Source organism: Ranitomeya variabilis, chromosome 4 (assembly GCF_051348905.1).
Source record: "Ranitomeya variabilis isolate aRanVar5 chromosome 4, aRanVar5.hap1, whole genome shotgun sequence".
NCBI lineage: Eukaryota > Metazoa > Chordata > Amphibia > Anura > Dendrobatidae > Ranitomeya > Ranitomeya variabilis.
Genome location: NC_135235.1, coordinates 707,112,691 through 707,129,932, shown reverse-complemented (window position 1 = coordinate 707,129,932; position 17,242 = coordinate 707,112,691). Strand labels below are relative to the sequence as shown.

The following is a 17,242-nucleotide window of genomic DNA, read 5'->3' as shown; positions in this document are numbered from 1 at the left end:
ATCAGTAGTGACAGCATCTGTGTTATTATGGATGAGATTCATTGATGACGCTTTGTTTGTCTGGCAGGGGTCACGGATGGATTTGGAAAAATTCTTACAACACCTGAATCAGAATACTATGAATATTAAACTTACCTGGAATATTGGAAGGAATACGGCAAATTTCTTGGATTTGAAGATAGATGTTGATGCACGTGGACTACTGCATACGTCCATCTATCGAAAGGAAACAAGTGTTAATTCACTATTACATGCCAAGTCAGCGCATCCAGCTCATGTCATTCGTGCAATTCCAACAGGTCAATTCTTAAGGACAAGACGAATTTGTGATCAGAAAGACACCTTTGAAGAACAGGCCAAAGAACTTACGGAAAGATTTATGAGACGTGGATACAAGCAGGAGGTCGTTCATAGAGCCTACCTTAGATCTAAAGATGAAGATCGACAGTCTCTATTAGTAAATAAAAACAAGAAGAAAAGTGGTGGTTCTGATGGACATATTCGTTTTGTCACTAATTATCATTCTAGATGGCGGGAGATGACAGATATTATCTCCAAATTTTGGCCTATTCTTTTGCAGGATCCTGGTTTATGCAAGATACTTCCAGAGAAACCAATGATTGTCGCAAAACGTAATAAAACTTTGCGTGAATCATTGGTTCGTAGTCATTACGTACCCCCGATGTCACGTTTCATTTTTGATTCGAAGGGTCCAAAATGGGGATCATATAGTTGTGGTACATGTAAAGCTTGTCAGTATGTGGTAAAAACTGATGTCTTCTATGATTCTGATAAATTAAAGGAATATAAAATTTTGCACTTTATAAATTGCCGTACATCAATGGTAATCTATCAGGCTACATGTCCATGTAATCGGATATACGTGGGAATGACTACCCGTGAGTTACGTGTCAGAATTCTGGAACACATTAAGGATATTAAGGCTGCTGATAATGTTGAAATTGAGGATAAGGAGAAATTTAATAAACTGAAACCGCTAGCTAGACATTTTCGCTACTGTCATCCTCAGGGATCTCACTTATTAAAAATCAGAGGCATTGATCGAGTCCACTTGGGAAATAGGAGAGGAGATTATAATCGTATTTTAGCACAAAAAGAGTGCAGATGGATCACACTCCTCCAAAGTATGAATCCCAAGGGTCTCAATGAACAATGGGGTTTTTCTAGTTTTTTGTAGGTGAATTATTTCCTTTTATAATATAATTTATTTGATGTGTGGGTTTACAACCCCCTTATTTTACACACATGTTTTAGTATATATGTGTGTTAATTTTACACATATATATATGTGTATATATATACACATGTGTATATACATGGGTTAGCATGTGTGTGTATATGGATTGAGGTTTGGGATTCTGAGTGGGGGGGCTTTAAGTAATAGTTTTTATTAATTTTTAATATTTTTCATTTATGATTTTTTATTTTATTTTATTTTATTTATATTTATTTATATTTTGATTTATATTTATTTATATTTTTATTTTTTATATTTTTTATTTATTTTTCTATTATTATGCCTATATAGTATACATGAGAGTGGGCTGGGTAGTCATTAGGTCAAATCATGAAAACATAGGTGGTAGTTACATATATAGTGTTGGATCATGTGTAGGTATTGTAAGAATGGGTACATAGGTGCACATTTTTTTGGGTATACATAAATTATATATGCATTTATTTTTATAAGCGTTGTTTATTTACATTTTCCACACACAATTAACATATTTTTAGTGTGTCATTCAGATATATATGGTATGTATGGGTTATGAGTACACAGTGATTCACATGTTTATGGATATATGAGTTGTATACATGTGTATGTGAGTATGTGTTGGTGTCCATTAAACACATTAGGATTTAATATTGAATTTAAATGGTTGGTGTGTATTCACCAGTATTATTCTTAGATTAGGTGTGCTAATAAAGTTGGTTATAATCGCATTATCATTCATATCATTGTATAGTATTTGCAATTTTTCTGGTTCATTGTTTCTGGCTCTTTTGCCCCTCTCTAAAATGGCTGTGGGGATGCTGAGCGCCGATGTGCGCATGCACCGCTTCCGTCCTGTGGCTTGACTCCGGGGTCTGGGTTACTAACAGTGTCAGATGACGCTCTTGGTGACGTAGTTCCGGTTTCCGGTCATGGCGGCGGCGGCGTTTGTATGCGGTATCTCGGCGCCATATAATTATAGCGTTCCGTAATTGAATATACTGGGCAGCTGTTATTTTACTATATAAAGGCCTTATGCCCCACTCACACCACTCCCTGACGAAGCGGCGAGCGAAACGTGCGTTGGAGTGGTGTGTGCGGGGCAGTGGCGATCCTTTGCTGGTTAGTACTGTAATATATTTTGGCACATGTCACTTTATTATTGGCAGCATTATGGTAAGAATTAATCACATTATGGTGATGGATTTGTGAGTTTATTCATTGTCTGATTTAATTTTGCATATAATTTGATTTGGTGACTTCACTTTGTTTGCACGATTGCACAATTATATAAATTATATTATCTGATTGATTTTACTCACGATTTATTATTTTTTATTTTTTCATTTTTGATACATATATGTGTATATATATACATATGTGTATCTGTATCACTATTTTTGTTATGGTTTTTTTAAACATATATATTGCTGCATATTAATTAGAAGTGCTGATCAGCTTGGGCTTGCCCTGTCCTGCACACACGTGGTTTCTCTATATTGATTTTTAAATTTAATATTCTTGGTAAAACCTCTATTTCAGGGGAATAATTCATCTGTTTGTATATTTTTTATATAATTTTTATATACAGTTTATTATTATATGTAATATTTATATAATTTTTAATAAATATAAGATTTCTACATATAAATGTGGTGATATTAATGATTATTGTTATCTTATGTTAATAAAATTATATTTTATTGAACAAAATAATTCTTTGGTCTGATGAAATTTTTTAAGGATATATTCTTGTGAGTTGTTTTCATTTGACCGTACAAGGTGTTACCTCTGGTATCTTTTTCTATATAGGATTTTGTTTTTTAAGGTCTCATATGTAGGCTCCAGCGCCATGCCCCATTATACAGAAGAATAGCGCGATCTCCATAGTTCTTACACAGGACACAGAGATCAGACAAGGTCTCATATTCTGGCCCCAGCGCCATGCCCCATTATACAGGAGAATAGCGCAATCTCCATAGTTCTTACACAGGACACAGAGATCAGACAAGGTCTCATATGTAGGCTCTAGCGCCATGCCCCATTATACAGAAGAATAGCGCGATCTCCATAGTTCTTACACAGGACACAGAGATCAGACAAGGTCTCATATTCAGGCCCCAGCACCATGCCCCATTATACAGAAGAATAACGCTATCTCCATAGTTCTTACACAGGACACACAGATCAGACAAGGTCTCATATTCAGGCCCCAGCACCATGCCCCATTATACAGAAGAATAACGCTATCTCCATAGTTCTTACACAGGACACACAGATCAGACAAGGTCTCATATTCAGGCCCCAGCTCCATGCCCCATTAGGGTACCGTCTCACAGAGGCACTTTGGTCGCTACGACGGCACGATCTGTGACGTTCCAGCATCGCTTGATTATCGCTCCAGCGTCGTAGACTGCGGTCACACTTTGCAATGCACGGCGCTGGAGCGATAATTTCATGACGTATTTGCGATGTAGAAGCCGTTGGTTACTGTGCACACATCGTATACAATATCGTGCACACCTTTGTCACACGATGCAATCATGCCGCCACAGCGGGACACTTGACGACGAAAGAAAGTTTCAAACGATCTGCTAAGACGTACGATTCTCAGCGGGGTCCCTGATCGCAGTAGCGTGTCAGACACAGCGATATCGTATAGATATCGCTGGAACGTCACGGATCGTGCCGTCGTAGCGACCAAAGTGCCACTGTCAGACAGTACCCTTACTGTATACAGAAGAATAGCGCAATCTCCATAGTTCTTACACAGGACACAGAGATCAGACAAGGTCTCATATTCGGGCTCCAGCGCCATGCCCCATTATACAGGAGAATAGCGCGATCTCCATAGTTCTTACACAGGACACAGGGATCAGACAAGGTCTCATATTGAGGCCCCAGCGCCATGCCCCATTATACAGAAGAATAGCGCGATCTCTATAGTTCTTACACAGGACACAGAGATCAGACAAGGTCTCATATTCTGGCCCCAGCGCCATGCCCCATTATACAGAAGAATAGCGCGATCTCCATAGTTCTTACAGAGGACACAGAGGTCAGACAAGGTCTCATATTCGGGCCCCAGCGCCATGCCCCATTATACAGGAGAATAGCGCGATCTCCATAGTTCTTACACAGGACACCGAGATCAGACAAGGTCTCATACTCAGGCCCCAGCGCCATGCCCCATTATACAGAAGAATAGCGCGATCTCCATAGTTCTTACACAGGACACAGGGATCAGACAAGGTCTCATATTCAGGCCCCAGCACCATGCCCCATTATACAGAAGAATAGCGCGATCTCTATAGTTCTTACACAGGACACAGAGATCAGACAAGGTCTCATATTCAGGCCCCAGCGCCATGCCCCATTATACAGGAGAATAGCGCGATCTCCATAGTTCTTACACAGGACACAGAGATCAGACAAGGTCTCATATGTAGGCTCCAGCGCCATGCCCCATTATACAGAAGAATAGCGCGATCTCCATAGTTCTTACACAGGACACAGAGATCAGACAAGGTCTCATATTCTGGCCCCAGCGCCATGCCCCATTATACAGGAGAATAGCGCAATCTCCATAGTTCTTACACAGGACACAGAGATCAGACAAGGTCTCATATGTAGGCTCTAGCGCCATGCCCCATTATACAGAAGAATAGCGCGATCTCCATAGTTCTTACACAGGACACAGAGATCAGACAAGGTCTCATATTCAGGCCCCAGCACCATGCCCCATTATACAGAAGAATAACGCTATCTCCATAGTTCTTACACAGGACACACAGATCAGACAAGGTCTCATATTCAGGCCCCAGCTCCATGCCCCATTAGGGTACCGTCTCACAGAGGCACTTTGGTCGCTACGACGGCACGATCTGTGACGTTCCAGCATCGCTTGATTATCGCTCCAGCGTCGTAGACTGCGGTCACACTTTGCAATGCACGGCGCTGGAGCGATAATTTCATGACGTATTTGCGATGTAGAAGCCGTTGGTTACTGTGCACACATCGTATACAATATCGTGCACACCTTTGTCACACGATGCAATCATGCCGCCACAGCGGGACACTTGACGACGAAAGAAAGTTTCAAACGATCTGCTAAGACGTACGATTCTCAGCGGGGTCCCTGATCGCAGTAGCGTGTCAGACACAGCGATATCGTATAGATATCGCTGGAACGTCACGGATCGTGCCGTCGTAGCGACCAAAGTGCCACTGTCAGACAGTACCCTTACTGTATACAGAAGAATAGCGCAATCTCCATAGTTCTTACACAGGACACAGAGATCAGACAAGGTCTCATATTCAGGCCCCAGCGCCATGCCCCATTATACAGGAGAATAGCGCTATCTCCATAGTTCTTACACAGGACACAGAGATCAGACAAGGTCTCATATTCAGGCCACAGCGCCATGCCCCATTATACAGGAGAATAGCGCGATCTCCATAGTTCTTACACAGGACACAGAGATCAGACAAGGTCTCATATTCAGGCCCCAGCGCCCTCCCCATTATACAGAAGAATAGCGCTATCTCCATAGTTCTTACACAGGACACAGAGATCAGACAAGGTCTCATATTCAGGCCCCAGCGCCATGCCCCATTATACAGAAGAATAGCGCTATCTCCATAGTTCTTACACAGGACACAGAGATCAGACAAGGTCTCATATTCAGGCCACAGCGCCATGCCCCATTATACAGGAGAATAGCGCGATCTCCATAGTTCTTACACAGGACACAGAGATCAGACAAGGTCTCATATTCAGGCCCCAGCGCCATGCCCCATTATACAGGAGAATAGCGCTATCTCCATAGTTCTTACACAGGACACAGAGATCAGACAAGGTCTCATATTCAGGCCACAGCGCCATGCCCCATTATACAGGAGAATAGCGCGATCTCCATAGTTCTTACACAGGACACAGAGATCAGACAAGGTCTCATATTCAGGCCCCAGTGCCATGCCCCATTATACAGGAGAATAGCGCGATCTCCATAGTTCTTACACAGGACACAGAGATCAGACAAGGTCTCATATTCAGGCCCCAGCGCCCTCCCCATTATACAGAAGAATAGCGCTATCTCCATAGTTCTTACACAGGACACAGAGATCAGACAAGGTCTCATATTCAGGCCCCAGCGCCATGCCCCATTATACAGGAGAATAGCGCGATCTCCATAGTTCTTACACAGGACACAGAGATCAGACAAGGTCTCATATTCAGGCCCCAGCGCCATGCCCCATTATACAGAAGAATAGCGCGATCTCCATAGTTCTTACACAGGACACAGAGATCAGACAAGGTCTCATATTCAGGCCCCAGCGCCATGCCCCATTATACAGGAGAATAGCGCGATCTCCATAGTTCTTACACAGGACACAGAGATCAGACAAGGTCTCATATTCAGGCCCCAATGCCATGCCCCATTATACAGAAGAATAGCGCGATCTCCATAGTTCTTACACAGGACACAGAGATCAGACAAGGTCTCATATTCAGGCCCCAGCGCCATGCCCCATTATACAGAAGAATAGCGCTATCTCCATAGTTCTTACACCGGACACAGAGATCAGACAAGGTCTCATATTCAGGCCCCAGCGCCATGCCCCATTATACAGAAGAATAGCGCTATCTCCATAGTTCTTACACAGGACACAGAGATCAGACAAGGTCTCATATTCAGGCCCCAGCGCCATGCCCCATTATACAGGAGAATAGCGCGATCTCCATAGTTCTTACACAGGACACAGAGATCAGACAAGGTCTCATATTCAGGCCCAGCACCATGCCCCATTATACAGAAGAATAGCGCTATCTCCATAGTTCTTACACAGGACACAGAGATCAGACAAGGTCTCATATTCAGGCCCCAGCGCCATGCCCTATTATACAGAAGAATAGCGCGATCTCCATAGTTCTTACACAGGACACAGAGATCAGACAAGGTCTCATATTCAGGCCCAGCACCATGCCCTATTATACAGAAGAATAGCGCTATCTCCATAGTTCTTACACAGGACACAGAGATCAGACAAGGTCTCATATTCAGGCCCCAGCGCCATGCCCCATTATACAGGAGAATAGCGCGATCTCCATAGTTCTTACACAGGACACAGAGATCAGACAAGGTCTCATATTCAGGCCCCAATGCCATGCCCCATTATACAGAAGAATAGCGCGATCTCCATAGTTCTTACACAGGACACAGAGATCAGACAAGGTCTCATATTCAGGCCCCAGCGCCATGCCCCATTATACAGAAGAATAGCGCGATCTCCATAGTTCTTACACAGGACACAGAGATCAGACAAGGTCTCATATTCAGGCCCCAGCGCCATGCCCCATTATACAGAAGAATAGCGCTATCTCCATAGTTCTTACACAGGACACAGAGAGCAGACAAGGTCTCATATTCAGGCCCCAGCGCCATGCCCTATTATACAGGAGAATAGCGCGATCTCCATAGTTCTTACACAGGACACAGAGATCAGACAAGGTCTCATATTCGGGCCCCAGCACCATGCCCCATTATACAGAAGAATAGCGCGATCTCCATAGTTCTTACACAGGACACAGAGATCAGACAAGGTCTCATATTCAGGCCCAGCACCATGCCCCATTATACAGAAGAATAGCGCGATCTCCATAGTTCTTACACAGGACACAGAGATCAGACAAGGTCTCATATTCAGGCCCCAGCGCCCTCCCCATTATACAGAAGAATAGCGCTATCTCCATAGTTCTTACACCGGACACAGAGATCAGACAAGGTCTCATATTCAGGCCCCAGCGCCATGCCCCATTATACAGAAGAATAGCGCTATCTCCATAGTTCTTACACAGGACACAGAGATCAGACAAGGTCTCATATTCAGGCCCCAGCGCCATGCCCCATTATACAGGAGAATAGCGCGATCTCCATAGTTCTTACACAGGACACAGAGATCAGACAAGGTCTCATATTCAGGCCCAGCACCATGCCCCATTATACAGAAGAATAGCGCTATCTCCATAGTTCTTACACAGGACACAGAGATCAGACAATGTCTCATATTCAGGCCCCAGCGCCATGCCCCATTATACAGAAGAATAGCGCTATCTCCATAGTTCTTACACAGGACACAGAGATCAGACAAGGTCTCATATTCAGGCCCCAGCGCCATGCCCCATTATACAGGAGAATAGCGCTATCTCCATAGTTCTTACACAGGTCACAGAGATCAGACAAGGTCTCATATTCAGGCCCCAGCGCCCTCCCCATTATACAGAAGAATAGCGCTATCTCCATAGTTCTTACACAGGACAGAGATCAGACAAGGTCTCATATTCAGGCCCCAGCGCCATGCCCTATTATACAGAAGAATAGCGCTATCTCCATAGTTCTTACACAGGACACAGAGATCAGACAAGGTCTCATATTCAGGCCCCAGCGCCATGCCCTATTATACAGAAGAATAGCGCGATCTCCATAGTTCTTACACAGGACACAGAGATCAGACAAGGTCTCATATTCAGGCCCAGCACCATGCCCTATTATACAGAAGAATAGCGCTATCTCCATAGTTCTTACACAGGACACAGAGATCAGACAAGGTCTCATATTCAGGCCTCAGCGCCATGCCCCATTATACAGAAGAATAGCGCAATCTCCATAGTTCTTACACAGGACACAGATGTCAGACAAGGTCTCATATTCAGGCCCCAGCGCCATGCCCTATTATACAGGAGAATAGCGCGATCTCCATAGTTCTTACACAGGACACAGAGATCAGACAAGGTCTCATATTCTGGCCCCAGTGCCATGCCCCATTATACAGGAGAATAGCGCTATCTCCATAGTTCTTACACCGGACACAGAGATCAGACAAGGTCTCATATTCCGGCAGTTTCTATTTTACTCCAACCCTCTTTATATGACCAAGATCAGAGTCTCATTATACCGAGTAGCTCCCGGGACAAAGACCCTTTCTGGTCCTAACACCCTGGGGGCCCGGAGTATACAGCCCCGGGGCCCGGATTCTCTCATTTGTGGCCCCAGCGTTTCTTGTAGAATAAATCCCTTTCTCATACAGTCCTGTAGTAATGACTTTGTTCTCACGTTTTGTAGGAGGGTTCGTCTGACTCCATCTTATGTTATCAGTAGATGTGTGAGAGACGAGAGGCCGACGGCCGCAGTGTTACCGTGTGTGTCCGGGGTCAGTTCTACAGGGGGATAGAGAGCTGAGGGGTCTGTGACCGAAGCTGTGGGGACACGGGTGTATGCAGCGTACACGGGGGGTGTGCGGCCGAAGCTGGGGGTTATGCAGAGTACACAGAGGGGTCTATGACCGAAGCTGGGGGATACAGTGTATACAGCGTACAAAGGGGGGTCTGTGACTGAAGCTGGAGGTATACGGGTGTATACAGCATACACAGAGGGGTCTGTGATCGAAGCTGAAGGTATACGGGTATATATAGTGTACACAAGGGGTCTGTGACCGAAGATGGGGGTATATGGGTGTATACAGTGTACACAGAGGGGTCTGTGACAAAAGCTGGGGGTTTGTGGGTGTATACAGCGTTCACAGGGATGTGTGGCTAAAGCTGGGGGTATACGAGTTTATACAGTGTACACGGGGGGGGGGGGGTCTGTGACCGAAGCTGGGGGTATACAGGTGTATACAGTGTACACAGAGGGGTCTGTGATCGAAGCTGAAGGTATACGGATCTATACAGTGTACACAGAAGGGTCTGTGACCGAAACTGGGGGTATACAGGTGTATACAGTGTACACAGAGGAGTCTGTGGCCGAAGCTGGGTGTATACGGATGTATACAGTGTACACAGGATCCCATACAAACAGGGCTACGCTCAGTACACACCCGGCTCTGCTCAGTACACACACGGCTCCGCTCCGTACACCTCGTAGACACGGCTCCGCTCCGTACACCTCGTACACACACGGCTCCGCTCCGTGCACCTCGTACACACACGGCTCTGCTCAGTACACACACGGCTCCGCTCCGTACACCTCGTAGACACGGCTCCGCTCCGTACACCTCGTACACACACGGCTCTGCTCCGTACACCTCGTACACACGGCTCCGCTCTGTACACCTCGTACACACACGGCTCCGCTCCGTACACCTCGTACACACACGGCTCCGCTCCGTACACCTCGTACACACACGGCTCCGCTCCGTACACCTCGTACACACACGGCTCCGCTCCGTGCACCTCGTACACACACGGCTCCGCTCCGTACACCTCGTACACACACGGCTCCGCTCCGTACACCTCGTACACACACGGCTCCGCTCCGTACACCTTGTACACACATGGCTCTGCTCCATACACCTCGTACACACACGGCTCCGCTCCATACACCTCGTACACACACGGCTCCGCTCCGTACACCTCGTACACACACGGCTCTGCTACATCCACACTGTAAACCCCTCCTGACCCCACACATAAACTTCCCCTCATCCAGCACCATGACAACCAGCACAGCAGAGTCCTGCATACACTGAGGGCCCTGATCATGTGACCCCTGACTCCTCCCCTCCTGTGACCTCATCACAGGTCCTGTGCGCACAGAGCAGCCGTAGAAATCTCAGGCCTCGGTGGTCTCCCCCAACTTCTGCTCTTTCTCCTTCTTTTCTTGCAGGGGCCGCAGTGGATTTCATCCTGGATCCATAGAGCCGAGTAGAGGAGCGATGTTCCTTCAGTCTGAGGGGAATTGATGGTGATATTTGTCCAGCGGCCACTGTACCGAGTAAATCCCACCAGGACTGTAGCAGGTAAAGACCCCAATATCCACCGGTGTCCCTTCTAATGGGGGAAAGTACCAAAGAAAACCATCATATCCTGAGAAAGAGAAACCCCGTACATGGAGACATCGGCCTCAGATATCTCCGGTCTTGTTCTTACCAACAATCTCCTATATAAGCCTCAAACTTCTGTGTGTGACTCAGAGCTGAGATCTAACGTGATAGAAGATTACAGTGCGGGGAAGACGGGAAACCTCCATATAGAGGCCGGTGGGGATGGAGTCAGTGACCGACTCTGGACAAATCTGTTTCTAGAGCTGCAGTAGGAGATGAAGATGTCGTCCTCATCATGAAGTCGTTATTTCTCCTGTCCCGTGTAATGAATATCTCCTGCAGTATTGCTAATGCCGATTCCAGGGTCGGGAAATGAGACGAGAATTAGCGTTATGGAAGATGAGTCTATGAGGAACGTATTCAGCTGCCGACTCCGAGGGAGAAACTGCTTGTTGTCTGTGGCCTAAATATATAGGCTTTATTAGTAACAAAATACAGATTCAAAAAGCATAGAAAAATATTCTCAGCCAGAAGCATTGCTATGCCTACTTCTCCATCAATAATGTTGAAAGAATCAGAAAATAGTGGACAAATATACCATACCACCAAAAGATGAGTACAAAGTACTCACAGACCACTATAACACTATCAATATAAAATCAATAAAGTTTATTGAATATACATCTAAAACACATATTATACCAAGTGAGGATCTCAAAAAGACTCAGTCCAAATTCCATATATAGCAGTGGTAATATATCAGCACCTATCACATAGCATTGTAAATTTATATATATAAAAGTGCTTATCCCATATGCGGCTCACAAAACATCTTTTAAGGTCATCATTTAATATATTGGTGCCCGGATGATGGGAACTTTAACATTAGGGAAACCTTTGTAAAATTGTTAGAAATAAATCAATGCTTACCCATTCTTAGAGTACCACTGCAAGGAACGCCCCGACGTGCGTTTCGTCCACGTGCTTTCTCAAGGGGAGTTTATTAGTAGATGTAAGAAGAAAACTAAATACTGTAAAATAATAAATCTCATATGTTTCCCTTACTATCTCCAGTAATTGTATTATTACACAGGATTTTATGATGTTACATCGGCTCATCTTCTTCTCATTCAGGTCTCTACAATATCGGATCCTCTCAGTGAAGATCTTCTATATAAGAGAATTTTCCTGATTTACCCATCAAGGATGGATATGGACAGAGACAAGATGGCGGAGAGGATATTACACCTCACCCTAGAGATCCTCTTCCGGCTTACTGGAGAGGTGAGAGATTCTGATGACGTCACATTACATCATTCTTACCTGTGGGAATAACAGATGGACAGAACTGGAGAGGTGAGGACTCTGGAAATGTCTGTAGTGAGATTTATTAATGTGTCTCTCCATAACCAGGATTACACAGTAGTGAAGAAGACCTCTAGTGAGCGCTGTCAGGTCCCTGTGTCTGAGGGATGGGGAAGACCCCTGAGCCCAATCACGGGGCCTCCACCTCACCCCCTGATACATGAGGACATCAATGACCAGAGGATCCTAGAACTCACCAAGATGATTGAGCTGCTGACTGGAGAGGTGACTCTGCTGGGAATGCTGGGACATTATACAGTAACGCTATGAAGGGATCGGGGGATGACGGTATCATTGTATGTGTCAGGTTCCTATAAGGTGTCAGGATGTCGCCGTCTATTTCTCCATGGAGGAGTGGGAGTATTTAGAAGGACACAATGATCTGTACAAGAACGTCATGATGGAGGTTCCCCAGCCCCTCACATCACCAGGTAATAGACAGGACTAAATACACACGGCCTATAATTATCTGTATGTAAAGAATGAATTCAGTCCCTGTATGTGTTTCCTCCAGTTCTATCCAGTAAGAGGACAACACCAGAGAGATGTCCCCGTCCTCTTCTTCCACAGGACTGTAACCAAGAGGTTCCCAATGCTCCTCAGGATCATCAGGTAGATGGAGAGAAGGTGTCATGAGATCTCCCCTATGATGTGTAGACGGCTGTGAAGGTCTGGTTTTGGGATAGTCAAAGTCAAATGAACCAATGAATATTACCACTAGATTGTTAATTCTTTTGAGAATTTGTTCTTTGGTAATACTATGTTAGAGGATGCAAAATGTGAAGAAGAAAAATTGTATAAATTTTAGTTAGTTTTTTTTTTAAATTAATTTTCAAAGTTGTGGAAATAATGCGAATTTCTGGGAGAAACACCTTTCAACTCAGAACTGGGCAGGCTTTCAACAGATATGTCACAAGAGTATCTTTGTTAATATTTTACCCATGCAGAATCAAACGCAAAATTTAAAAACGCATTTTTGAAAAATCATTCTGAATTAAAATGAGCAAAAATCCACATGTGCCTCCGATGCTCCTAGCCACATCTGTACCAAAAATCATGTTGGTCTCTCAATGGGACCATATTTAAATAAAACCCCTATATAAACAGCATCAGTTTGAAAATCTTGAATTCAGATCTGTTGAGCCTGTGGTCTAAGGCTGGAGGCACACCTAACATATAAAACTACGGTCCGTTATTTACAGGCAAGATACGGAGAAACGTTCCCTGAACAGTGATCCGTATGTCATCCGTTGGCAAGGTGTGGCTGCATTTTTTTGCACATGTAAACCTCTGTATGGCATCCGCATAGCGTTTTTTTTTCCTCACCGGCTTGCAAAATGGACATATAACGGATCCATGGGCTCAAATATTCGTGAAAGCATATATACAGTCATATATATATTTATGTTTCATACAGAGCTAGATAGCAGAACAGCCGGTAATTCAATTGTCGGCTTTTGCTACATCATTACCGAAACCGACAGGATATGAGACATGGTTTACATGCAGTAAACCATTGTATATCCGTTATATTTTTACATATTCCTCACTAGTAATGTTAGAAGTGTTTGTATGTAAAATTTGGGAGCTGTAGGTGTTAAAATAAAGGGTTAAATCATGGGAAAAAATGGTGTGGGCTCCCACGCAATTTTCTCCGCCAGAGAGGGAAAGCCAGTGACTGAGGGCAGATATTAATAGCCTAGAGAGGGACCATGGTTATTGCCCCCCCCCCACTAGCTAAAAACATCTGCCCCCAGCCACCCCAGAAAAGGCACATCTGTAAGATACGCCTATTCCGACACTTAGCCTCTCCCCACTCCCATGTAGCGGTAGGATATGGGGTAATGATGGGTTAATGTCACCTTGCTATTGTAAGGTGACATTAAAGGGCCACTGTCACCCCCTCCAGCCGTTCTAAACTAAAAGAGCCACCTTGTGCAGCAGTAATGCTGCAGTCTAACAAGGTGGCTCTTTTAGTTTTTGATTATGCATGCGCACTGCGCTGTTTAGACGCTCCCCAGCTCAGACGCTCCCCCAGCTCAGACGCTCCCCCAGCTCCCCCGCCTTCCCAGGAACCCCAGCCCCGCACTGTACATAAAGAATAACACAGTGCGGGGCGGGGATTCAGCAACAGGGTGGCCGCACTGCCCGCACAGGTGCAGTCAGGCACCCGGCATCTGAGCTGTGACTGACAATGAACACTGCGCAGGCCCCAGGCAGGCACGTACAGCGCAGGCGCCGGATTTAAGAAGAAACAGCGCTCAGGGGGCGGCGACCATCGCCCCTGAAGAGAAGAGTGACGGCAGTTGGGAGATTCATAGAGGACGATTCGGACCGCCTCCAGGTACAAAATCTGGTATTTGTGGCCAATTTTTAAAACGTTTTATTGAGGTAATAACTGAATCAAAAACTAAAAGAGCCACCTTGTTAGACTGCAGCATTACTGCTGCACAAGGTGGCTCTTTTAGTTTATAACGGCTGGAGGGGGTGACAGTGGCCCTTTAAGCCTGGTTAATAATGGAGAGATGTCAATGAGACACCTATACATTATTAATCCAATGGTAGGAAAGGGTTAAAAATACACACACACATTAATAATAAAGTATTTTATTGAAAGAAAGAAACACACAGTTTTTTAATATGTTTATTGTACACTCAATCCAACTGAAGACCCTCGTTCTCCTGTAAAAAAAAAAATAATCCAAAATAAAAAAGCAACAATATCCCATACCTGTCCGCCGTACAGTCATGTCCCACGCAGTAATCCATCTCAAGGGGTTAAATTCATTTACAACCAGGAGCGGTGCTAATGTGACCGCTCCCAGCTGTAAAAGACTGGGGAGTGAATGAAAATTGCGCTGGAGCCCACGACAGTTTTTTCCGTGATTTAGGCTATGTGCACACGTTGCGGATTGCATGCGTTTTTGCCGAGTTTTTTCGCAGCAAAAACACATGCACAACACTTCCCACTGAATTCAATGGGATTCCCCAATGCTATGCTAATGCTGCTTAATTTTCCGTGGCAGAATCGCATCGCGGAAAAATATGCAGCATGCTCATTCCGCACGCATAGGAATGCATTGATCCGCATGGGGCTATGCGCACCATGCGGGAAATAAGCGGATCATGTGCGGATGGTACCCGTGTGTGGAGGAGAGGAGACTCTCCTCCAACTACTGGGCACCATATCGCTGTTAAAAAAGGAATTAAAAATAAAAAATACTTACCTTCTGGCGGCCGCCGGATCCAGCCCAGGCCTTAGCGATGCTCCCGCCATCTCCTGTTTCCAGGGATGCATTGCGCAAATGACCTGTGATGATGTAGCGGTCTCGCGTGATGCTAAGTCATCAGCGTTTTTTTTTCGCAAGGCATCACTGGAAACGGAAGCTGCCGGGAGCATCGCGAGGAGCTGGACAGCTGCGGGCGACCCCGGAAGGTGAGAATATCACGATTTTTAATTTTTTTTAATTATTTTGAACATTATATCTTTTTACTATTGATGCTGCATTGGCAGCATCAATCGTAAAAAGTTGGTCACACTTGTGCAACACTATGTTTGACAAGTGTGACCAACCTGTCAATCAGTTTTCCAAGCGATGCTACAGATCGCTTGGAAAACGCTAGCATTCTGCAAGCTAATTACTCTAATTAATTCTGCATGTGTATTTCCCGCGACAGGGATCACGAAATTGCCGCCGAAATTTCCACGGCAATTCCGCAACGTGTAAACATAGCCTATACCGTTTATTTTAACATCTACAGCTCCCAAATTTTACACACAAACACTTCTAACATTATTAGTGAGGGATATGTAAAAATATAACGGATATGCCATGGTTTACTGTGTGTAAACCATGTCTCATATCCTGTCGGGTAATGATTTAGCAGAAGCGGACTATTGAATTACCGGCTTTTTTTGCTATCTAGCGCTGTAAGAAATATATATATATATATATATATATATATATATATATATATATATATATATATATATAATGTATATGTAGACATTTACTTGATCTATTCTATACTAATCTGTCAGTGTGATTTTATAGGACACCGGTGCTTATTTCTCGTAAGTGGTCCGTGTGCAGTCCGTATTTTTCTCACCCCCATAGACTTGCATTGGCGTATTTGTGGAGGAATACGCTGACAATCGCAGCATGCTGCGTTTTTCTCAGGCCGTAAAATACAGCCGAGAAATATACGGCTGATGGGAGCTGCCCCATAGAGAAACATTGGTCCGAGTGCAATGTGTTGTTTTTGCGCCTCTCAATTGTCCGTATTTCTCTCTAGTGACCCCGGCCTAATAGTGTAGCGTCTATGTTTTCCAAATAAAAAAATCATGTTTTTTTTAGATATTGGGAGGGATGGTTCGGCTGCTCCTTCACAAGATGAACAGCTGACTGGACCGTTAGATGAGCTTTCTAAACACTCAAATCTTCCCGCTTAAACTGCTCTCCACCAATCCAGTCACATCTCCCCGATCTGCCCAGTAGCGGATACAACCTGAGCAGATTCTAGAAAGGCGAGTACCACAAGCACACCCTAGAACGGGTGTGGAGTATAGCAATAATTAAAATAAAAAGAACTAATGAATAAATACCCGATGGGGAAATTAACCCCTTAGCGACCTTTGACGCATACGCTGCGTCATGAAAGTCGGTGCCAAAACGACCTATGACGCAGCGTATGCGTCATGGAATGATCGCGTCCCTGCAGATCGGGTGAAGGGGTTAACTCCTATTTTACCCGATCTGCAGGGAGAGGGGGAGTGGTGCTTCAGCCCAGGGGGGGTGGCTTCACCCCCCCGTGGCTACG

The 17,242-nt window shown here is 44.8% G+C and overlaps 2 protein-coding genes across 3 annotated transcripts in view; both read left to right on the top strand.

The window, feature by feature from the left end:
* Positions 1 to 17,242, top strand: part of LOC143766490 (uncharacterized) — a 491,244-nt gene that overhangs the window by 437,892 nt on the left and 36,110 nt on the right. The window contains exons 1-5 of one of the 2 annotated variants that reach the window (XM_077254210.1): positions 10,802 to 11,032; positions 12,191 to 12,340; positions 12,470 to 12,646; positions 12,729 to 12,852; positions 12,936 to 13,033. In XM_077254210.1, the coding sequence (XP_077110325.1) occupies positions 12,263 to 12,340; positions 12,470 to 12,646; positions 12,729 to 12,852; positions 12,936 to 13,033 (477 nt within the window). In that variant the 5' untranslated portion in view covers positions 10,802 to 11,032; positions 12,191 to 12,262. Of the gene's footprint in view, positions 1 to 10,801; positions 11,033 to 12,190; positions 12,341 to 12,469; positions 12,647 to 12,728; positions 12,853 to 12,935; positions 13,034 to 17,242 lie in introns of those variants that run through there. The other variant, XM_077254207.1, reaches the window with a different exon arrangement.
* LOC143766501 (uncharacterized) overlaps positions 10,825 to 17,242 on the top strand; it is a 149,026-nt gene continuing 142,608 nt past the window's right edge. Inside the window, exon 1 of the mRNA XM_077254237.1 lies at positions 10,825 to 10,977. The gene's annotated coding sequence lies outside the window, so the exon portion shown is untranslated. The remainder of the gene's footprint in view (positions 10,978 to 17,242) is intronic.